At 37.3% G+C, this 24,717-nt stretch overlaps 2 protein-coding genes across 3 annotated transcripts in view; both read left to right on the top strand.

The window, feature by feature from the left end:
- Positions 1 to 1,967, top strand: part of itfg1 (integrin alpha FG-GAP repeat containing 1) — a 138,619-nt gene extending 136,652 nt beyond the window's left edge. For both annotated transcript variants that reach the window (XM_051898482.1, XM_051898483.1), the window contains one exon: positions 542 to 1,967. In XM_051898482.1, the coding sequence (XP_051754442.1) occupies positions 542 to 601 (60 nt within the window). In that variant the 3' untranslated portion in view covers positions 602 to 1,967. The remainder of the gene's footprint in view (positions 1 to 541) is intronic.
- A 409-nt stretch (positions 1,968 to 2,376) lies between these two features.
- LOC127516605 (neuropilin and tolloid-like protein 2) lies at positions 2,377 to 22,992 on the top strand. Its single transcript, XM_051901375.1, has 9 exons — positions 2,377 to 2,746; positions 8,820 to 8,876; positions 9,334 to 9,474; positions 10,871 to 11,119; positions 12,583 to 12,630; positions 12,942 to 13,069; positions 13,722 to 13,950; positions 16,939 to 17,052; positions 19,471 to 22,992. Exons 1-9 carry the CDS (start codon positions 2,737 to 2,739, stop codon positions 20,169 to 20,171), a joined length of 1,677 nt encoding a protein of 558 aa, XP_051757335.1. The 5' UTR covers positions 2,377 to 2,736; the 3' UTR covers positions 20,172 to 22,992.
- The last annotated feature ends 1,725 nt before the right edge of the window (positions 22,993 to 24,717 follow it).

Below are 24,717 nucleotides of genomic sequence, written 5' to 3'. Positions count from 1 at the left end.
TTTGCCATTTTGGTTATGACCGATGTGCTTTCTGCAGTTACTAGGGGGAAAACGACACACCTGGAGCTAAAAATACACTCAAGTGACCCTTATAGAACAGGAGAGCCAATTCACAAGTGCCTCACAGAGGGACCTTGTGCGTGAGTCACTCATACAAGCTGAGAATAGACATCGTTTTTTGCCATCACTGAGACAGGATAATCACTGAGCACACACACACACACACACGCTGGCTCTCCAGGTTTGGCAGTGTGTGTTATTATCAGTCTCGGGCAGCAAGTGTCTGGTGTTGGCTCTATCTGTGATCGCACACAGAGGTATTTCGCCATGGTAAAGTGTGCCATTGTGTGTGTAATGAGTTCTCTGTCTGTCTCTCTCTTATTGTGTCTGTCCTTTCCTCTCCCAATGTATCAAACGCCATTGCATTGTGTTTGGTTTAACTGACTGGCAAGGTTAACGTGCGAGACCCGGCTTCTCCAGCCTGCTATCAAGACCGTGAAGTTACAGAATGTATCAACCTTTGAATGTTTGTGTCTTACAGAAAGCAGATGACCGGGAGAAGAGACAGGAGGCCCATCGCTTCCATTTTGATGCCATGTGAGCATTATGGGTAAACACTGAGAAGATCGGGTCTGCTTTCATTTCAGTGGTTTATTTAATAAACTTTTTTTTTTTTTTTTTTTCTCAAACTGGAGCATTTTTATGCATTTAATAATGTCTGAAATCAGAGGAATCCATCAAAATATGAATAGTTTGAACAGTGATGTGCCTCTGTAGATCTGTTGACATCTGAAGAGAAAAGATATGTTTCTGTCAAGTTTGTTTACATGATTCTAAACGCATAATTATGATTGCACATTAACAAGAAGTGTTTGGTGCCATTTTCTGTACTTTATTTTGGCATATTTGCATTTCTTTGTATTGTTAAAGTAACAGGTAAATGTCAAGTGGGCAGAAGCAGAAATGTTTTTGAAAGACTTAATTAGTTGTCTGCCTTTGTGTATGGAATGGATGTGACTGTGAGATTAGTTCTTTCACTTCACTAATTCCCTTTAAAAAAATAAACGCTTTGAATCTAAGCGCTACATGAGGCCCCCGTCAACAAAAGTGTGTTCTGTAAACTAATTTTATTAGGCATTTTGATGTATGGAACCAAAAAAACGGAGTTATTAAAAACTGCATCACTCTATTACAATAAAGTATTGCTTTAACTATAAACACTCAGTGCCAACCACTTCCAAATGATTCCCAAAAGTTTGTTTCAATTCATTAACATGCCATTGGATGTAAACATTCTATAGAAAGTCCCTGACCCTAATTGTCCGTAGTCAACATATAGCAGGTCGCTCTGTTTCTGCATGTTCTGTCTTCATTTTGCATTCTAGTAATTCCTACTGTGTCCGCCTTTCCGATTGTTAGGCACAGTTATCAGTACTTAAACTCTGGGTTGTTTTTCCGTTGTCACTGATGCCTTTAGGTATTTTTCCTTGATTTCTAAGTGGTTTTATTTATTTCTTATACCTATTTTTAAAACACTGTATTGTAATTATGTGCTGCTGAAGAATGTTTAGTGTGAAGGGTTTTGTTCTTAGCTGTATATATCTGACAGGTGCTCTGATCAATGTATTAATTTATATGCTAATCTCTTTTACCTTTGTATGGTGGTGTTATGGTGCACTATATGCACATTAATTAAGCAGTTTCACTTCCAAAGGTAAAATCAGTTGTCAAACCACCAATAATACAACTGTATACTAGACTTGCATGTTAACTAGCACACAATTCATGCAGATGGTTTTTGCTAATTGTTTCTGGTCAGTCCATATTGGTCCTAACAGGTTGTGCATCTGTGCTCTGTTTTAATTATTAATTAATCACTCTCAACATGTTTTGGTTGCGTTGAAATGCTGTTTGTCAGTTGAATGTTGTATTGAAAATAAACATGACCAAATTCTTTATTACCTTTATGTGTTCGCCTCAAGTTGTTTTTTGTTTGATACATCTCCAGAAGATACTAGCAGATGATTCAGAAGACGCTACTCATCGGCAATGAATTAATCACGTCTTGTACCCCGAGGGAAAAAACTGCGTTTGTATTCACATGGCTGGTTCATGCGTTCATGGAGGACTGTTTGTGTAATGAGAAGACAATCGTCAAATGATTTAAATAAAGTCGTGACTGAGGGCCGTTGTGTATCTAAACCGTCTCAGTCAAAAAGCAGACTGCATTACAGTAAATTACCCAACTCCTCAATAAAGAATAAATCAATACGCTAGGATGCTGCGGCCGTGGCGAATCACGTCACCTTAACTTGACCGCGCTCTCCGCGTCTTACTCTCATGAACTGCGCATGCGTACATGCTGCTCATTCAAGCGAGCAGCGCCCGAAGCTCAAATGAGCCTCGTTTAGTGCAATCACCTCAGTTCAGCCCGAGACTCTCGCAGACCCGCCTCTCTCCCCGGAGTCTCCGCGACGCGTATTTGAATGGCAGTACACTGCATGTGGATTTACAAAGCACATTTCTCAACAGGATTATAAACTCATTTACAACTTGTCAGGCAGACTCGAGGTGCGCGTTCTTCGTAAGGAATACTGTGGTTTCTTTACAGCTTGAGGAATGGGATTAACGAGATCGAAGAAAAGTTGGGATTTGTAGGTCTGGTAAAATGGAGAGATAAAGCTCGCCTACAGAGCTCACGAAGGCGGACGCAGCGGTAATTCACAGCTAGAGGAAATGCACAGAGGTGAGTTTAACATTTATTTTTCCCGTGTCTGTCCACACAGCGCGGTTTGGTCCTAAACGGCCGTTGCTGCAACAAATGCAGCTCAACATTCACAATATAGAGCCGTGTCTAACAAGTTTTTCAGGGCTAAACATAAATCGCGTCGCCACCTACAGGTGTGCTTTTGTTTATAAGCAATATAGCGTCTGTCCAAGGAAATCTGGCTAATCAATCCCTTTGCGTTATTTGCTTCATATTCATTAAACCATTGGTCATTTGTATGATAGGAAATGTTTTTTTGTCATTGTTAGCCATCAAAAATGTAATTTTCACGTTAAAAGCTGTATTGTAACACAACAGAAGGCGAGTTGCATTAGATTTCTGCAGCATCTCTTGCAAGTTCGCCGCGTGAGCGCGTGGCATTTGCAGAAGCGGCGCGAGAGTGCTGAAGTGACAGCTCCCGCGTGCCACAGCTGGAGCACGAGCCCAACCTTCATGACCCTCGACGAGCCATGTCTCTGAGATTTAAGTAAATGTATATTGGGGAAAGTATTTTTCATTAACTCCCAATTTGCTAATTAGTCAGACCACTGCAAAAAAAAAAAAAAAAAAAAAAAAATAATATATATATATATACACACACACACACACACACGGGGTAACGCTTTGTATGGCAGCGTTCATGTTATACATTACAAATAAATATAAATATACAAATCACTATAATTATTTTAGCATTATAGTTATACAAGAATTTTTCAGAATGGCAACATGTTGTTCGCTACTATTATCATTTTTTGCAATCACAAGGCAATATGAACACTGCATGTAAAATGTGTAAGTCTTCAAAATTTCACCAAGTAGCCTACGTTTTATATGAATATGCAAAATGATGATGGCCAATTTCACACTAACCTAAATTAATTTGCACTCAACTGAATTACAACCAAATAATTGTTGATTCTGCATTAACACTGTATACTATTTTTGCTTATAGCGAGATGCGTCTATCAAATAATCCAACTGTTTATTTTATTTTATTATTTTTAGCATTATTATTATTATTATTATTTGAGTGTGGCCTTGGAGAAAGTCAAAATTATAAACTAAAGTAATAAAGTCAGTATCTGTTAAGAAATGCAGTAGGCTACTTAGCATAAGTATGAGTAATTAGTTCGAGGCATTTATAGTCCTAAGTGATATGCGGCGGGTAAATCTTGTCACCTGCCTTTAATTAACTGTCGAATAGGCTGCAGTAATTAAAATTACACTAATAGTTCACATGCTCAGTGGAAAATAGCTGAATCTGTTTGATTAGTGACAGAATAAAGTTATAATCACGCGAGAATAAAGTTTTTTTTCCCCCTTCGTGGAGAGATCTGTTTTGGTGTTTGTATAGACACCTTGCTCAAATAGGCTATAGGCCTATCATAACATTTTACCACTTCGTCCCGTGGGGCTCATCCCAGATGTGTGCTCATTTGAAACCAGACAGCACACAAGATATTTCATGCAGCAAATCGGATCCTATCATAGGATTCCTATGTGGACTATTGACATCCTCATTTTGAGGACAAAACTCGATTAATTAAGCTCTAAAACATTCATTATGCATTTTATGTTTGCGTTTATAAGTCGTGTGCTATTTAAAACGATTCCTTGTTGATCTCGTAATATTCATCACATAAGATAATCCCAAAAGAGCTCTTAAGTTCATCATTCATTCATGTGTGTGTTTGTCTGACATCGCTTCATCTCTTCGAGACTTGTGAAACATACGGTTCTGCCTTTAGCGTGAGCGGCGTGTTTTATCAGTCGGAGATTGTCGTGTTTGACTTCTCTTCGCCAAACGTGCAATTTAATTTGTAGTTAGCAAATAAATCTACGATGATATTAAGTCGAGTAGACAGTAGGAATTGTCACGGAATTGTCTTTTGGCGCCCCTAGCACAGTTGGTTATATATTGGCTATAAACAAGTTATAAATAATAACAGTGTTTCATCAGAAACTTATGAAAAATGCTCGTGCATATTTATTTACAAATATTCATAAATATATATTTCATCAGTATTTTCAAACAAGGTTTCTGTAACCACAAAAGTAGCCTAGTAAAGTTTTCGTTCACTTTGAAGGCTGCGCCCTCCGGAGGTCGTATTTGTCGTTGAGACGCATTTCAGAAAAGTAACCATTATAAAATGTATTTCTCGTGAGACGTGAATTACTGTAATTTCTTTCTTACTTTGCAGTAGTGTTGTCAAAAATATAGATTTTTCGATACATATCGATGAAATATCTGAAACAGTTCCAATACTCATTTCCCGCAGTATAGATGCACCGATACGGTATACCTGCTGCACTTTATCGCTCTCTCTTCTCTCCGAGAGCAAGATGACACACACCCGCCTCCTTTCACTCACTCGTCTCGTTCGCTCCGTTTGAATAGTATTGGTGTTACAGGGCCCGAATTTCAGCATAATTTTACTCATTTCCCCAAGTTTCGTGCTAACACCCAGAGCGCGCAAACATAAAACATTCTCTCAAACAGCTCACGAGTTGCGAGTATCAAATTGAGTTATTTTTTGTGGATTATTGCACTTAAACGGTCAAATACACACAAAATGATGTCAAAATGTCTGTATATTAGGCTACGTTCACACTGTCAGTCCAAATCTGATTATTTGTGTATCCGATTGGAATCTGATCTAAAATTGCCCACATTGTGTATCGCAACTGTTCAGATCCGATTTGTTTGTCCATGCCGCTCTTTCCTTTTCTGGAATATCTGCATTGGTTTCTATGACAATGACATTGTGTTGGTACATAATGTTGGTACAACAAAAAACTCAGCATGGAGGGGTTTGTAATACAGATGTTGTCTTATTTAACCCATGGAAATGTGTAGCCGCTGCGCTGGACTACTGCGTTTTATGAGGCTTCGGCAGAAACGTAGGAGGCTGGTATGCACAGCATTATTCCCACAGTTGTCTCTGCCGGTTTCAAAACATGTCTCTTTGTTGTATTGTCATTTTCTGCTTGTCTGGCACTTTGCAACAACACAAGCTTGTTTCTGCAGTGACTTTCAGCATGTTTCTTATAACAACGTCTGATATTTACATTTTTACGTGGCGTAAGAAATTCACATAAACCACGCAAAATTCAATCAGAGCAGTCAGACTGAAACTGATTTCCAGAAATGCGATTTGAATAGGATTTCGAACCATATATGAATGTAGCTTGAAACAGATTTTTTAAAATCACATTTCATGTGATATTTGGCCGTTCACACTTGCTAAATCTGATCGGATTCAATCGGATATGTACAAAAACCGGATTTGGACTGACAGTCTGAACTGAATGTAGCCTTAGATCCGTGCGCTTGCTCTTAAAGTGACAGCGGTCTAATAAACCTGCTCCCGTCTGTGTCATTAATGTTAATCAAAGAACAAAAGACAAAGACAATCATTTACTGCTCTTGACTGAACATTTGTAGCTTTAATTGTAAGAATTAATCTGTATTAAATTTGTTTTTTGTTTTGTTTTTTGCAATGAAGACTATCCAGTGTTATTTTACACTTTGTCCCCTTGGAATTATAAGGTTCTATCTGACATTTTTGTCAAAATTGAGTTATTCACATATTCTTATTCTGTGACAATTTATTTACATTATGTGATGTTTTTTTTAAAGTTGTGTACATTTTGGAACTTATTTAAAAAACAAAAAGGTTCTGTCTACAAAGTCAAATGGAATACAAAACTTGAAGCTCAATATCTCAGAACTGCTCAGAATGCAGATAGAACCTTATAATTCCAAGGGGACGATTGTTTACTTTATTCCATTTCTGTAGTATTTTTACCTGACTACTACTGTTAGACCTAACTGAAAAACTTAAAGCACTGTTTATTCCATTTGTATCTTCATTCTATTGTATTTATTTTTGCTACTAGCCTACTTGTAATTTATTTTTTCTCATTTTATTACTGACTGTTTACTTGTTTTTTACATATATAAATTCAGTTCAAAGTTTGAAATCAAGCTTCCTTGTGCTGAGTGTGAGCTATTGCAACAAAATTACCCCATTGTAAAAACACAAATACACTGAGTGAGCTAACACTTAAGTGAGATAATTGTAATGGTAATTGATCAATGTTTATATGTTATCGAAAGCCCAAATAAAGTCTGTTCATCATATAAAGTGATCGTGTCACTTCAGAAGGCTTGGATTAAACCACTCAATTCATATGGATTACTGTTACGTGTCATACTCTTTGAAGCATGAAAATATTGATTGACCAGATTTTCAATGGTTAAACAAAAACAATTGGGATAATATTAAAAATATCTATATGGCAGTATATATGGCAGTTTTTTTTCTCAGTGGTATCGAAAATGGTATCGAATCTCGATTTTTTTTTTGAGGTATCGTATCAAAGTTAGAAATTCCAGTATTGTGCGAACAACGTAATGGTTGCTATGTAATGGTTACTTTTCTGAAATGAGACAGTTTCAATGACGTATGTAGTCAACAAATGCCACCTCCGGTGTGTGCAGCCTTCGAAACACTCAGATGTCAGATGTCGTGTGTACCTGGTTACCATAGCAACAAATTCCTTAGTTCAGTATCAGACAGTGCATTGACATAAGTAGACCTACTGTCATTGCTTTTATTACTTTATTATAGATTTACACATCACATATATATCACAAAAAAATGTTTTGATTACAATGTCTTTAGATCATCTAACAATGTTGAGGCGCCAAAAGACGATTCTGATCGCACAAGACAAACCTCTCAAACAGACTGCTCCCCTTAAAAATGAATAACAGAAAGTTATGGACCCCTTTCACAGACTTTGATGACATTATTATTAACATTGTACATCTAGCAAAGTTTTTCTCAAAATATATTTTCATTAAAAAATAATTACATTTATAACGCTATACTTGTTATATTACCATTAAATTACAAAAACTAAAACCAGTTTGCATTGCGTGCTATGAGGGTGTTTCTAATAGATTGCTGTGGAGGTGACTGTAAATTCCTTCTGACTGCCATAATCTCTTTATTTATTTATTTTTTCTTCTTTTGAAAAGTTGTGGAAACGCTGTAATGGGTTTTTTATATATATTTGATGTATTCTCCCATTCACAAGTTTACCCAGATATGACGACATTCGCTAATGAGAAATGTGAACTCTGGAAATGTGAAAAGGGTCCATTTGATTTCATTTGTACACTGACTGTAAAATGTGTAGCAGGATGAAAGCCGAGGCACGCCGTTCTTGACATAATGCCCTTGTGGCTGTCTCCAGGTTATCTCATCATACTGAATGAATGGCAAATGAATGGTCTGAAAGCGATGGGTTTTCCTGCATTCTCAATACAGTTTCAGCGACCAACAATTATAAGCACATAGTTGTTAATTAATTATCTGCTGTGTAGATAATTAATGCTCACAAAATCCAGAAGGAAATAAATTAATATTGCATCATAATTAAATGAACAATGTGGCTGTGCATGATACTTTGTCACTTAATTACACATTTTTGAGGCAGGGATTCTTTGACCATCTGGCCTCATGTCAGAGATAAGCGTCAAGTCCATGATGTGTTATGACATGACAAGGATCTTAAACGATTGATCGGTCTGCTAGATTTATTCCTGTCCTGATGCAAGGTTTGGAGAATAATAGAGGAGTTTTGGGTGATCAATGTGCTCATGTTTTTGTGCCCACATCACCCCTGGCCTTTGCCTCCACAGTCCGCACAATGAATCACTGCTGGCTGTGGGCAGTCGTATTCAGACAGAGAGAGACAAGACTGGATCAGTCAAATAAGATTTATAGATTCTGCGCTGTAGTTTTTAAGGTTCTCACCAACATAAGATTTGTCTGAATCCGAGTATACTGGACCAACAGCAAAGCACTTCAGGAATCATATCTGGTATGGTTGTTTTTCAGTACTGATAGAGTATTTCCCAGTCTTATATATGGTAGTACAGTGTCAGATGAAGGACATAATTGTGGTTATATGTGATGTCACATGCCTATTTTTGTCTGCTAACATTTGACATGCTCTTGCTCACTCTTGTTTTCAGCTTGGGTTCTCCTCATTGTAATAGAAGAGGGATTTGCCCTGGCGCAGAAAATTAAAGGTATGACTCGCACATTATCACTCTCATATCTGAACTGTCAACTGTGACAGTCCTATCTGTACACATTTTTGCACTGGGCTTGCAGAGGGTTCCTGTGCAGCTCAATTTGCTTTTAGTTTCTTAGCAGTTTGTGGGTAAACTGGCCAGTAAATGTAGAATGTTTAAACTCATTAAAAATGCAAAACAAATGCTTCCTTTCATCAGACTAATGATAAATATTTGTTTTTGTCAAAATCTTTCTTTGGAAGCTTAAAATAAATATGTAAAAATGTTCTTAGTCAAATCAGTATCCAACTGTATGGTCAGTGACCATTCAAGCAAATGTTGATGACAGAGAACTGTTACCATCTGCAAAATACTGACTCAGTCTCTTCACACTGCTTCAGTAATTGCTAATCTTAGCTGTATTTAGTTCCTGTTTCCTGTTTCCCCTCCTTTAATTCATCTTTTCTCACAGAGACGCAGAATGCAGGTGAATCTCTGTCAAACGCTGAGCAGTGCGGCCAGTGGACCCGGAATATCAATGGAGGGCTGTTTACATCTCCAAACTATCCTAACTCCTATCCACCCAACAAGGAGTGTGTGTACATCCTAGAAGGTAACCTCCCTAAAAGCAAATGAAAGAAGTTTTTCCGGCTATTCTTCAGCTGTTAGATGTCAAGCTGTCAGGAACTGTTAATGACAGCATGATTGATGTCTCCCTCAAGTTAACAATGTTTGCTAATATGGGAGTGTTATATTTTGCCTCTAGGAACTTCTCTTCTCTTTATTATTATGGTATATCCACCACTAATTATATTCTCTTAACAACATATGCTAGTGCATCTCAGTATAACTATACAAGTGTGAATAACACAATTTTGTACTGGCGTAACAGTATTTCAAGCAGTACAAGAGCGCCCCCTGTGGACGAAGCAAATATATTCAAAAACAATCTGACAGCATGTCATGTATAAGCCTTTTGAAGAAAAAGAAAATTATTTTAAACGGGTTATTATTGTGAGATCAGTGTAAATGTATTTATTGCATTGTTTTTTGTTTTTGTAGAATAAATAAATATGGCTACTATCGGCTGGATTTCAGCTTTCAACACTTTTGACCGATGCAGCTTGCTTCCACTTCAGACCAAAAAATAAGAAAAATTAGCTAGAGTATGAACATTTTAACAAACACTTGAATTTGATGTAGAAAAAATGTACATGGTTTAGTCAGAACTTAGTTAAGCTTCCACATTACCCAACGACCCACATTATCTTAATTCACCCTAGTAACTTATTTAACTGAATGGATAGTAATAATCCTATGCATATTTATATGCCTTTATATGCAGAACAGAAAGGAGCTTTTTTTTCCCTTGATAAATGACTGTAGATTCTGCAGAGTCTGTAGTTTTAATGCAAGCTGCTGCAAATACAGCTGAACAAACCTAAATCAGCAGTGACATTGGTTATTTGTTTCAGAGACTGATATGATTATGGTTGTTGTGCCTCAAGCAGGTGACCTAAATTCAAATCGAGTTAGCGGATAGTGGTTGTTTCATTGTACTACATGTTTGTGCATTTATTGTACATCACAAACTGGAGATTACTGTGGACATTTCTGTATTCGTCTTAATAACTCAAAATTAATTCAAATGAAATGTGCATTGCAATATAATGGTCTATCAAGTTCTTTCAACAGGGTTATGAAAGAGAGTTTATCTTCATTTGTAGTAGACTGTTCATAATGTGGGCAATGGATATAATGTGGATGTGACATCTGTGTTCATTTTGATAAATATTCCCTGTGTGTGTGTGTGTGTGTGTGTGTGTGTGTATCAGAGTCTGTGTTTGACTGGCGGATTATTATAATTGTATAATGTAGTAATATTGTGTTTCCAATTGTCGGGAATAGAAAATAGGTTCCTCCAGCACAGCTTACAGTGACACATACTCTATAGTTATAAACTAAATATAATGTTTGCTCTTTCATTCTCGACTCCCTCTCTCCTGCAGCTCTCCCTCGGCAGAGAATTCAGCTGGCCTTTGACAAAACGTACTATATCGAGCCGTCCTTCGAGTGCCGCTTCGACCACATTGAGATAAGGGATGGTCCCTTCGGTTTCTCCCCTCTTATTGATCGCTTCTGTGGGCCAAAGAGTCCCGGTGTGGTCACCTCCACGGGCCGCTTCATGTGGATCAAATTCACCAGTGATGAGGAGCTTGAAGGCTTAGGCTTCCGTGTCAAATACACTTTTATAGCAGGTAACCCTGACATTCGCCATCATTTTGCCAAGTAAGACTTGTTCCTGGATCAAGCATCATTTGTTGATCCTGGAACAACATCCCATATAGTCCTAACCCTATCCCTACCCCTAACCATATCTATAACGTATACCTTAAATCAGAGGGAAATGATAGGTGAATAAGAATGGTGTAGAAGCCCCTAAGACTTGTTGTAAGCACACATTAACTGTAAACTTATCCCTCAAATCTGATTGGTTGATTGGAATGTTGTTCCAGGATCAACAGGGATGTTGATCTAGGAATATGTTCTACTTGGTGAAATCACGTTCACCAACCCGGACAGTGAAAGCAATAAGTGAATAACTGAATTCATAAATGCATTCTGAATTTAAATAGATAGCCTTTATGCTCTGGACCTTGTAAAGAGTCCTTGCTCGTCACTTCTTAGGCCTGTTTCACACTGCAGCATTGTTTATCTGTCTGTCGGACTTTGATGTATGTTCTACACACAGTGATAAACACACAAACAGGACTTTGTATTCAGTAAATGCTGCACTTTGTGATTTAGATTCCATTCTATGCAGATTAATTACCTTCAGATATAAATGTGATCATCTTCCTCATGTAAATTAGATTTCACAACAGTTCTGATAACTATTTTTTCATTTATGGCCACTATTGTACACAGTAAAATGTGGAAACCTGCAATTGTTGCTATAATTTCTGTTGTTGGTGTAATCTTGTTTAGGTTAATTCATTGATTTTCTTTTTTTTTTTTTCTTTTATTCTTTTTTTTCTTGAACAAAATATATTAATTTAGAGATTATATTACATGAAGTACATATTTTAGGTTAATATGTTTTCAGTGTAGGAAATATTAATGCAAGCTTGCTGTCATTATGCTGTCCTTATACTTGAATACAAATACTTAAGTAACAATAAGGTTCATTTGTTAACATTAGTTAATGTCTTAACTAACATGAACTAACAATGAACATACATTTGTTACAGATAATCTTTGTTAATGTCAGTTAATAAAAATACTGTCCTTCATTGTTTGTTCATGTTTGTTCACAGTGCATTAACTAATGTTAACAAATACAACTTTTGATTTTAATAATGTATTAGTAAATGTTGAAATTAAGATTAATAAATGGTTTTGTAAGTTGTTAAGTAGTTAACTAATGTTAACTAAAGAAACCTTATTGTAAAGTGATACCAATACTTCTACTTGATTCAATGGATTTTTAGGCATTAAAATTCTGGGCAACATCCAGATGCAGTAGCTTTAAAAGTTTCAGATGTTCTATGTGTTTAAGGTCAAATAAGACAAACACTAAATTCCACCTATTAGATCAAATGGCAGATCTTTGCACCACAGCACCCTCGGCTCTCTTAAACTGGATTTTATTGCACGTTTGGAGCATGGGATTTACAGTGTGTGCTATCTGGGTAATGCGATATCTGTCTTATCATTTCAGACCCAGATTTTCATTTGCACGTCGGTGGATTGCTAAATCCAATTCCAGGTAAGCCCCTCAATATTTTCACCCCCCACTTCAATTCCATCTGAAGTGCTTTCTATTCTCTGCGGCAGGCTGCAGGCTATCTGCTACTGACATCCTCCACTCCTCCCTCTCTCTGTTGGTCTTATGCTGCCTATCTCGTGTCTCTTGTCAGACTTTCCATTTCTGTTTTCTTCAAAAACCCTCTATTTGCCTCCAATTTGTAGTCAATGCTTCCTCTTGCTTTCTTTTTGCTAGTACCACTTTAGTTTTTTCTTATTTCCTAATTTCTCTCTCCACTGTATTTTCTTGCTTCCAACCTTTTCCTCCGGCAGATTGCCAGTTTGAGATCAGTGGTTCAGATGGAGTCATCCGCTCCAGTCAGGTGGAAGAAGAGGATAAAATAAAAAATGGAGACGCGTTGGACTGCATCTGGACCATCCGTGCCCTTCCTCAGTCCAAGGTGACCCTCTTGGTGGCTCCTCCTTTACTTGCACAGTTCATCAAATCAGATGACCCTTGCTCTTCTGCCACGGGCAGATATATGAGCACCTTAAACCTGACAAGAGGCAGGAGGCCATCAGGCCCCCCGACCCTTTTTCTGCTGAGAAAACTTTTCAAGGAGAGCTCAAATTAGCAATGCAGTAACAGCAAGTATTAGGCCAATGATGCAGAAATGGCGGTAGAGCCGAATCAGCAAGTACTAGGAATAAGACTGAGGGAGGAAAACCGCATTAAGATGGCCCAGGGATTACCTGCACTAAGCAGACCGGAACACTTAGCAGGCTAAAAAAACATCCCTGAAGAACTTGGCAGAAGAGTGAATGATTACAAAGCATAAAGATAAGTCATTAGAGTTACGAGGAGCATCTTTTTTGAGAATATTTTATGCCTGTGTCTTTAAGAAAACATAGCCAGGAGCTTTTTTTGTTATTCTTGGTAATCAGTCCCCATAGATCAGATCAGTTCACTCTGTGTCAGACTAAAATGCAGCAATATTTTCCATTCTGCTCAAAATTCCACTTTTGCAAATTGCTGTATTCTTTCTTGTCCTGTTCGAGTCAGCATTTTACAGAATCTAGCTGATGCACTTAAAGGTTGCTTCTTCCCTGCAGATATACCTTCGCTTCCTCGAGTACCAGATGGAGCACTCAAATGAGTGCAAGAAGAACTTTGTGGCCGTGTATGACGGCAGCAGCGCCATTGAGAACCTGAAAGCAAAGTTCTGCAGCACGGTGGCCAATGACGTGATGCTGGATACTGGCGTGGGTGTCGTGCGCATGTGGGCCGATGAGAGCAGCAGACTCAGCCGTTTTCGCATGCTCTTCACCTCATTTGTGGATCGTGAGTATAGACGTTCTTAACGTTACAATTACAGCAGTATGGATGTACAATATTGGTAACTAATACAGAAAGACATAGACAAAGTGAGTATCTAACAATGTACAAATCATAGTGAACACTATTAGTGGCCACTTGTACCATTGAATTGAGAAGTAGTGAGTTCAGCATTCATATTTCATGGCTAAATCAGTGGCTTTCATGGTGCTAGAAAATTAGTGTGGATGGATGTGACCTTTGGATAAGTCTGTGCCACGTCAGCTAGCAAAAAAAGAAAAGGAGGTAAAGCCAGCAGGCTGGGTAGAAACATCATTTATATTTCATTTTGTAATGTGCTTTAGGCAGAGTCTGCCTTTCCAGGACTGCAAGTCTTCTGCTAACCGCAGTATGAAAACAGCACGAAAACAAAGAGAACAGGACAGTTCCCCAGATTATAATGTGCCAAATTTCATTAGGATTTACATGCCATTAACATAAAAACTTAATATACTGCGAGAAAATGCTGCTGTACATCTCAATTTGACTGTTACACGCGCTGGGATGAAATATTGTTAACCGTCAACACTCATAGTCTTCAAAGTCTATATCCAGGGACATTCCACCTTTTAATCCAATATAAATTTATCATGCAGAAATGGAAACAAGCTCTTTTCAAGCATGTAAGTTTATCACAAATGTTGCTTGAAATGTCAGAGTAAAGATGTTGAATAATAGACTGAAATATGCTATGATCCATGGGAACTGACTCTAACCTGTTTTGTCATTTAAAAATTGTCCATTTAAAAGTGTGAAGTTAATTAAAGTAATCTCTGTAGAAAGCAGTAATATCAAAAAGCCAATTACTCGCCCAACCTTTGCACAGGAAATCAAATAACAGGGCTATAGTGTTGCACGTTTCTCATGCTAATGGGTCAGTCATGATGGAAAATTGGAAGTTATCTGCTGCTGCTGCTGAAAAGAAAGAAAACACTAAATGAAGCTTTACTTCATGAATTAGATTTTGGGTATGGATGAAATATCATATTTTCCTTCTTTGCTTTTCAGGACAGTGGCTGTTTAAAGGTTGAATGCTAAAACGGAAAATTACCATGGAGCAAAAATTTTTTGCTCTAGTCTGTAATACTTTAATAAATGCCAGAATAATCAGAGGAATTAATTGTAGCATTCAATGTCAACTCCGTTTGAATATTAATCTTGGTCACAGTGCAAAAGTAGTGGCAATTGCAAATGATTTTCATCACAGTGTTTGTACTGTTGAAAGCCTTGTGGCGCTGTGAATAGATTGACACAGCCAAGTTGTGTTTGGATTAGTTGGTTCATTTAATGCCTTCACTACCATCTTGGCAATGAGCAACACTTTCACTTTCTTTTCCACTGCTTTTCAAAACATATTTGTCCTTTTATCATCAGAATACACACTAATTCAAGTTTGGGAGCCAGGTCAGGTGCCACAAATACACTGCCCGGCCCAAAAAAAAGTTGCTGTTTGGATTTAAATAGGCAAAAACTTAAGAGTCTATGATTAGATCATAATTATTATGTTTCTAGCATGTTATGTGTTTGGGAGCAGTTCTTCTAACCCTAATTGATGGAGCGTGTAGCTTTTAATTTCTTAAACAACCATGCAGGAAGACGCATCATGGCCATATTCCAGGATGATAATGTCATGATTCACCATGGTTAAAATTGTGAAAGAATGGTTCAGAGAGCATGAAGAATCATTTTCACACGTGAATTGGCACCTCTGAGTCCAGACCTTAAATTCATTGAAAGTCTTTGGGATGTGCTGGAGTAGACTTTACAGAGTGCTTGACTCTTGAATTGACAATACAAGATCTTCACCAAAAATTGGTGCACCTCTTTATGGAAATAAATGTTGTAATGTTATTTCCATCAAGAAGTGCATGTTATTTGCCTTTTTATTATTCCAGACAGTGACTTTTTTTGGCCAGGCAGTGTAAATTATCAGTTCAAAAGTTTTGGGGTCAGTAAGATTCATTAATGTTTTTGAAAGAAGTCTCTCATGCTCACCAAGGCTGCATTTATGTGATCAAAACAAATACACAGTAAAAACAGTAATATTGTGAAATATTATTACAATTTAAAATAACTGTTTCCTATTGTAATATATTTTAAAATGTAATTTTATTCCTGTGATGCAAAGCTGAATTTTCAGCATCATTACTCCAGTCTTCAGTGTCACATGATCCTTCAGAAATCATTCTAATATGCTGATTTGCTGCTCAAGAAACTTTTCTCTTAATATTATCAGTGTTGAAAACAGTTGTGCTGCTTAATATTTTTGTGAAAACCGTGATATGTTTTGTAAGGTACATTTTGGTACTGATTTTGGTAGTCGTCAGTGACCATTGTTGGAAGGCAAGAGAAAAATTTTGGAAATGAACACACTATAGTGGGAGCATGAAACTTGCCAGGAAATGAAAGTTACAACCTCTTCAATCCTGTGTCAGAAGCACTTAGTCACATAAACTGGACGAGATGTTTCCCTGCCCTCTCAGGCTCTAGCATTGCAGTTGCAAGGAGGACGCTAATGTAGTGGTTGGGTTTTGGCATAAAATGGAGGCCGAGGGATGAGGCTGTGCAGCTAGAAGTGAGAGACACGATGAGGAGATGAGTGTCAGGGTTTGCAGACACAGCCTGAAGGATTCATCCCCAGAGATCAGCACTCACCTTCAATTACAAGCTTATCTCCCCCTCCTTCTCTTTCCATTATTCGTTACCCTCCGCTCTGACTAGCATGCTAAGCGTTCGTTCAGAAAAGAGCTTCATGGCAACTTGGCCAGATGGGCTTTGTGATGGCTGTTATATTTGATTTATAGTGTTGTGCTCAACACCCGCTACACAGCCTGTGGCACAGGCATGAGGTGCACATTTCTTTAGACGGCCGCTGACGCCCTGCTATGAGAATAAAGAGCTGCTGTTGCCTTGTTTTTAAGAGATTTAATCTTCTTTATCTGTTCTGTTTTTCAGCTCCCTGCTCTAGCAGCACCTTTTTCTGTCACAGCAACATGTGCATCAACAACTCACTAGTGTGCAATGGCGTTCAGAACTGCGTCTACCCCTGGGATGAGAACCACTGCAAGGGTGAGTTACTGCATAAACACCAGCTTTTGTTTCCTCAGTGACCTATGACCTGGAACGGGACGAATCTCCTTTTGCGGTTAAAGTGCTATTCTTCTATAAAATTAACCATTGTATTTTTGTAACAATATTTAATGTTGTTTTTATTATTAAAATATCATATGTTGCAACTTTATTATTATTAAAAAAATATTTTTTAATATATATTACGGTTCAAAAGTTCAGTAAGATTTTTAATATTTTTGAAAAAAAAGTTTCTCATGCTCACCAAGGCTGCATTTATTTGATCAAAAATACAGTAAAACAGAAATGTTATTATGGTCGAAAATAACCATTTTCTTTTTGAATATATTTTAAAATGTCATTTATTATTGTGATGGCAAAGCTGAATTTTCAGCATCATTCCTCCAGTCTTCAGAGTCACATGATCCTTCAGAAATTATTCTAATATGCTGATTTGCTGCTCAAGAAACATTTCTTATTATTATTAATGTTGAAAACAGTTGTGCTGCTTAATATTTTTGTGGAAACCGTGATACATTTTTTTGGATTCTTTGATTAATTGAAAATTCAAAAGAACAGCATTTATTTAAAATATTCTTTTACCATCTTAAATATCTTAAGTTTCACTTTTGGTAATGTTAAAGTATTTGGTCTTGGCGGAATAGATCTGCTACACTGCTGCTGAATTGCTGCTGCTGCAGATTATTGCTTTTGTTGTAGATTATTGCTGCTGCTGATTATTGCTGCTGCTGCAGAGCAAGTACAGGAACTTGCTACTGCAAATACATATGCCGATACGCTGCTGCGAGTAAGACATAGTGCTGCTGCACAAATAGCATATATCAATAACCCATAGCAGATCTATACAGGTGGAGCTGGGGAAGGTGTAGGGTTTTAGAGGAACTCTGAAGCGCGCTGCAAACTGCTACATGTATAGTGAATGTAACCAGCCATTTAAATGTGTGAGGAACCAATCAGCTTGTGCCAAATAGGTAATGCTATAATTATCATCAGCTTGCTTTAAGGACCCATCAGACTGCACCATCTAGAGTTTCATGACTGAACTATGTATATATTTTTTTAATCTGACTGACTCAAAACTTTTGAATTGTAGCGTGCCTTTAACTGCTCATTTTCACGTAAACTTCAGGTCAGTTAATATGTTCATTCAGAAACCGCACTGACAGATTCAGTAATTGATTCATTGTACTGATTTAAACCGATTTTTTGACTGATCATTTGTTCACAAATTGGACTGGTTGCTGTTTGTTGTTGTGTACAACTATCAAAAGACAAAGCATATTATATACACTACCGTTCAAACGTTTGGGATCGGTAAGATTTTTAATGTTTTTAAAAGAAGTTTCACCTGCTCAACAAGGCTGCATTTATTTAATTAAAAATACAGTAAAAACAGTAATATTGTGAAATATTATTACAATTTAAAATACAGTAACTGTTTTCTATTTTAACATATTTTACAAAGTAATTTATTCCTGTGAATTTTCAGCATCATTACTCCAGTCTTCAGTGTCAGATGATCCTTCAGAAATCATTCTAATATGATGATTTGCTGCTCAAGATACATTTATTGTGTACAATTGTACAAAATATTTGTGTACAATTTTTTTTTTCAGGATTTTTTGATGAATAGAAAGTTCAAAAGAACAGCATTTATCTGAAATACAAAGCTTTTGTAACATTATACACTACCGTTCAAAAGTTTGAGGTCAGTAAGAATTTTTATTTTTATTTTTTTCAAAAGAAATTAATACTTTTATTCAGCGAGGATGCATTCAATCGATTAAAAGTGACAGTAAAGACATTTATAATGTTACAAAAATTATATTTCAAATAAACACTGTTCTTTTGAACTTTCTATTCATCAAAGAATCCTGAAAAAAAATATTGTACACAAATATTTTGTACAATTGTACACAATAAATGTTTCTTGAGCAGCATATTAGAGTGATTTCTGAAGGATCATGTGACACTGAAGACTGAAAATTCAGCTTTGCATCACAGGAATAAATTACATTTTAAAATATTTTCAAATAGAAAACAGTTATTTTAAATTGTAATAATATTTCACAATATTACTGTTTTTACTGTATTTTTAATTAAATAAATGCAGCCTTGGTGAGCAGACGAAACTTCTTAAAACATTAAAAATCTTACTAATCCCAAACTTTTGAACAGTAGTGTATTATTTAGCGGAATTTTCTCTGTCCACACATTTTGGGCAGAAAATTTTGGTGAAATGTATTCTGAATGAATGAGTCAACTTCTGCTGCTAGTAAATTGCAAGTCTTGCTCATCAAATGTGCTTTATAAATAGACTCTTTACTCTTGACTCTTTTATGTTTCTTTATGGCTTAAAGTTTGTTTGACTAAAAACTCTTTGTGCCTCCACTTCAGAAAGGAAGTCCACAGGACTCTTTCACCAAATCACAAAGACGCACGGAACGGTTATCGGCATCTCCGCTGGTGTGGTTCTGGTCCTTCTCATCATCTCCATCCTGGTGCAAATGAAGCAACCCCGTAAGAAGGTAGTGGCCCGTCGGCCGCCGGTCTTCAACAAAGGCGGCTTCCAAGAAGTGTTCGATCCCCCCAACTATGAGCTTTTTTCCCTCCGCGACAAGGAGCTGTCGTCAGACCTGGCTGAGCTGTCGGATGAGCTGGACGGCTACCATAAGCTGCGGCGCTCCTCCACCATGTCTCGATGCATCCACGAGCACCACTGTGGTGCCCAGCCCTCCTCGGGCGGCAGCATGAAGCAGAGCCGCACCACACTCAGCTCAATGGAGCTCTCTTACCACAACGATTTCTCCAAGCCACCTCCCATGAAGACCTTCAATAGCAGCAACACCGGCACCTACAAGAAGAGCTGCTACGGATACAAACAGACTCACGACTGTGCCGAGCAGGTGATCGAGGACCGCGTGATGGAGGAGATCCCCTGTGAAATCTACGTGAGGGGTGGGAGCGTAGGAGGGGCTGCTGGCAGCATCGGAAGCGGCTGCGGGAGCATTACCATCCGTAACCATGGCAATGCTCGTAGTAGCAACACCACCACCGTGGTGGACCCGGGACAGCGCTCCATATCTATGGACTTCTGAGATGGCGAGGGAGAACGAGAGCCCTGACTGCCACCGACTTTGTCCTGCATTGCTGTTTTTAATGCACGGGCTCCAGTGCCATGTAGACAAGCACTGAGCGAACGGACTGTACACGGACAAACAGATGAGAAGACATGTGGCTGGCTATTTTAATCTATGTAAATTTAAAATGAAAGATAAACATTATGTAGGTTTTGTGTTGTTGCTCAGCATTAACTCACATTTGGCATCATTTGATTCTGTGGATAACTCAAATTATGAGCTCAAATGAAGATGACTGTCATTATTATGAACTGAAGTCATCTAGTGGTCAAAACCTTCCCCTGCTGTGTCCTTAAGAGCCGTTCACACCAAGGAACGATAATGATAATTATAACGATAAAGTTTTAATAAGCATCCTAATTCTATGAGAATAGTGAAGTCTTTAATGATAACGACACAGAGGAATAATATTGTTGTAATCACTTTCAGAACGATTTTTGCTGATGAAAAATAAAAAGACTACCAATCAGAATCCACTCAACTTTAAAGAGCTCAAGCATTTAAAGCAGCACATGACATAACCGCAGCACGTGCTTACAATAAACAGAATGTTATCATCCGTTGGTGTGGATGCTAATATTGTTATTGTTATAGGTATTATTCACACCGTGCCTAAACCAGACAGAATAAGACTGAAAACAAAACTGGCATGTGACATGTTAATCACAGCTAATCAGAACTATGGCCGGGGGCAGGGCTACGCAAACCAAGAGACAAAATGTCTTGTCCAGGGGCATAGTTTGCGTCAGGCTATTAATTAGTTATATACATCGCACATTCTGGGCTTTTATAAGCACTAAGTTGAACAGACCAATTATCAATGCAATATGACTGAATCACAGTTTATTTAATTGTGCATAAGTGGCACGTGAATCACCATATACTCTGTGCATTCGCCAGCGCACTCCAAAAGTGTGATAAGATTTGCGCAAGCCGTTCCTATCGTGAAGCTGATGATAAAATGTGCAACCCATTTGAATTCTATTGAGAATTTACCAGTTTAAAACGCTATGGAGAAAGTCAAACATGATCTAAAACAGCCACATAAACTAAAAAGATTGCTGAAAAGAGGAGAAAACATAATCTTGCACCAACTTACATTAGAAAGCTTGACCACGTTTACTAGAATTTATCACGTTTTATAGTAGGCCTATTTATAGTGTTACATTTTGACTAACTTGTAGAATTTATAATAAAAAGGGAATAGATTTTTCACTATAGATTTATATCACAACTGTGGCATGTTGTAGCCATAGTTTCTAAATGTGTAGGCCGCTGTTTTTCATAACAAATTCTATAGATTATTAAAAAAGAAAAAAGTCAACATTGGCCTAATGAGGAGCCATGCTTTTGAATGGTTTAACTGTAGCAAATGCTACGGTTAAACAATTACACGAACTATGGTACATTTCATAAGGGCAAGTACAAGTTAGAATCAAGAGCCATGTGTAAAATGTGTTCTAATGATGACTGATAGGAAAAACCTGCCCTTTAAATGTTCCAAGAGATGACGGAGACAAAATCATTAAGAGCCCGATGAACTGTTCAGGAGTAGAAAATAATTTCAATATAAGAAAATGGGTACAATAAGGTTCCTAAGTTAACATGAACTAATAATGAACTGCACTTCCTCAGCATTTATTAATCTTTGTTAATGTTAATTTCAACATTTACTAATACATTATTAAAATATTGTTAACATTAGTTAATGCACTGTGAACTAACATGAACAAACAATGTGAATGAATTTTTGCTAAATTTTTCTTAACTAATGTTAACAAAGATTAACAAATACTGTAACAAATGTATTGCTCATGGTTAGTTCATGTTAGTTAATACATTAACTAATGTTAACAAATGAACCTTATTGTAAAGAAAATGTTACGTAAAGTTAGCTTGACTTCCCGTGGCACTTTGAAGTAGAACACTCTGTCAAACTGCTAATGTTTCAGGTGCTTAAATTATATAAAACACATCATATAACCTATTCTATGTAAACAAGTAATTGTTACCCAGGCTATTATTTTATTTCAGTTATGTATCAACCAGCTTTGCATGTGTGGATGATACCACAAAAGACCATTTTGCAAAAATAAATAAATAAGCAAACAAACAAATAAATAAACATCAAGAGGGAGCACGCCCGGCAACCCCGCTAAAACGGTTCACACTTCAACCCCCCAATGTTCAAACCAAAACTACGCCCTTGGTCTAGTCGCTATTTGGTTTGAATGGTCATAGCTGCTTAGCACAACAATCAAAGTTTACATGGAAGACAAAGGATTCAGTGTTTGCATTAGGCACGGTGTTAAGAGGATCATGCTTTTAAACAAGAACGGCTACTATTACCACAGCATACACAAACACTGACCTGATTTATACATTTTGCCATTGGTTTTTAAGAGTTGCTTTTTAGCTTTTGTTTTAAGCAAATTCCCCTTGTGCACTTATCATTGTGTCTCAGTGGCCGTTAAACACCACAGCACATGCGTTATATGTTCTTTAACCTATAAACATACCATTTTTGGAGGTTCAAGCAATCCATTACAAGCTTCAGATAAAGTGTGGAAATTGTAAATGATGCTTACACCTTTTGTATAGAAATGATTCTTTTTGTTGTTAAATAAGTAAAAATGAGCAGGAATATATTTTCTAACCAATATATGTTGTATATCAAATTATACTGCGCTTCCATTTTAGTCATAACATGAATAATTGTAAAGATGTTGATGTGAGAGATGTGCAATTACATTTTAATAAAATTACACCACCTAACGTATCTTTGATTGATGTATGACCTGCAGCAGTAACTTTGCATCTTGTGAACCACAAAAATCACCAATCATCCAGCATATGCATATTTCATCTTATTTCCATTAGAGTCTACATTACTTTCCTTCAGTCAGTCCAGGATCACCAGTAATAATATTTTATTATTGCCATTACTGGACGCGTCTACACACCAAGAACATGTCTTTCATCTTCACTGTCATTTCGTTTTCTGTTCACTTATTTTCCTCTGGTCCTCTCCCAGTGTCCATCTCCCTGATCTGTCATGTTGAATTAGACTGCAGGAGCACTCAAGGCCTCGTACGTCTTGAAAAAGACAGACGCAGTGCAGGTCACAGCCTCCATGAGACCCCGAGGCTACGGCCAACCAAGGTGATTGTCACTGAGGTTGAAGTCAGTATGAATTTTGAAAATGAAAAGTGTCCCCATTTGTTTTCAAGTTCCTGGTTTAATTTTATTCATAGTATCGTGAATTGGTCTTGACACTTTATTCCAAAGGGAAAATGTGTTTGTCTTTGTAATTATCGGTTCACAGTGGTCAACACCCTTCTGGACTGAAATTCTGCACACAAAGCATGGCTTGGAATATAGTGGAATATAGAACATAATTTGGCTAGAAATATAGCACAATTTCATGATACTTTATGGTGCTTGGTTTGGAACAACATGAAAGTGAGTGAGTAAAAGTTTGGGTGAACTATTCCTTCAATCACTGATACTCATTATCCTGAAGACTGATCCACCAATCAGAGACATTTCTTTTACCACTGAAAATCATGGCAGAAGCTTCATAGTGACTTGACAAAATCAAGTCAGTCTCACTATACGCTTTCAAACAGCTCACATTTGCACATTTGGTCATGTTTTTTATTAGGCCATAACCTTGCCATTGTTAGAGCCATACTCTTTGAATATTTGACAGTAAACTTCAGATATATTTAGGCAATATCACAGGCATGTCTGTGATCGGCTGTAGGTTGCTGTTACACTTGCAGTGAAAACAAACAGCAGGAAAATATCCTTAGGAAATGTACAGCAAGATGTTGAGAGCAACTTTTAAAACGTGATTGAAAAGAAATAGAAAGTTAAACAAGGTACATATTAAAGTCAGTGCCACAGTTATGTTAAGTTAGTTGGTTTTCATGGACTTTATTTTTTTTTTATTCATGACATAAGTTCCCTTTGTTCTAGTTCCTGCCACTCATCAGTCACCATGGACACACAGGGTACGTTTACACGACAACGATATGCTTAAAACGGTTTCGAGTTTTCTGTGTACAGACGACACCATGGTCAAAACGATCCCCATTCACATGAATACGTGAAAACGACTAAAAACGCTGTATTCTGCCGGCAGGCCATTAGATGGCGATGAAACACTATAGACTGAACATGTGATACGCATGTGCATGATGTCATCATTTTCACAGATTCAGGTTTGTGTTGTTTAGACAGAGATCGTTTTAAAAACCTTGCACTTTGAAACCCGTTTTCAAAAGTTTGCGTTTTCAGGCAACCGAAACTGCCGTTGTCATGTAAATGAACAGTAACAAGTTTTTAGTTGAAAACGGTGTCGTGTAAACAGCCCCTAACACTAATCATCACAGCTGTTCTTCTTTTAGTTAATCATCACTGTGTATTTAAGTTCCTCCCTTCTTTCTGTTCATTGTCCGGTATTGTTTGTGTTTGACACACTGTCTCACATGTTGGCTCT

Source organism: Ctenopharyngodon idella, chromosome 7, assembly GCF_019924925.1.
Source record: "Ctenopharyngodon idella isolate HZGC_01 chromosome 7, HZGC01, whole genome shotgun sequence".
In the NCBI taxonomy this organism is placed as follows: domain Eukaryota; kingdom Metazoa; phylum Chordata; class Actinopteri; order Cypriniformes; family Xenocyprididae; genus Ctenopharyngodon; species Ctenopharyngodon idella.
The sequence above is the reverse complement of the archived record's forward strand: the minus strand, read 5'-3'. Positions and strand labels throughout refer to the sequence as shown.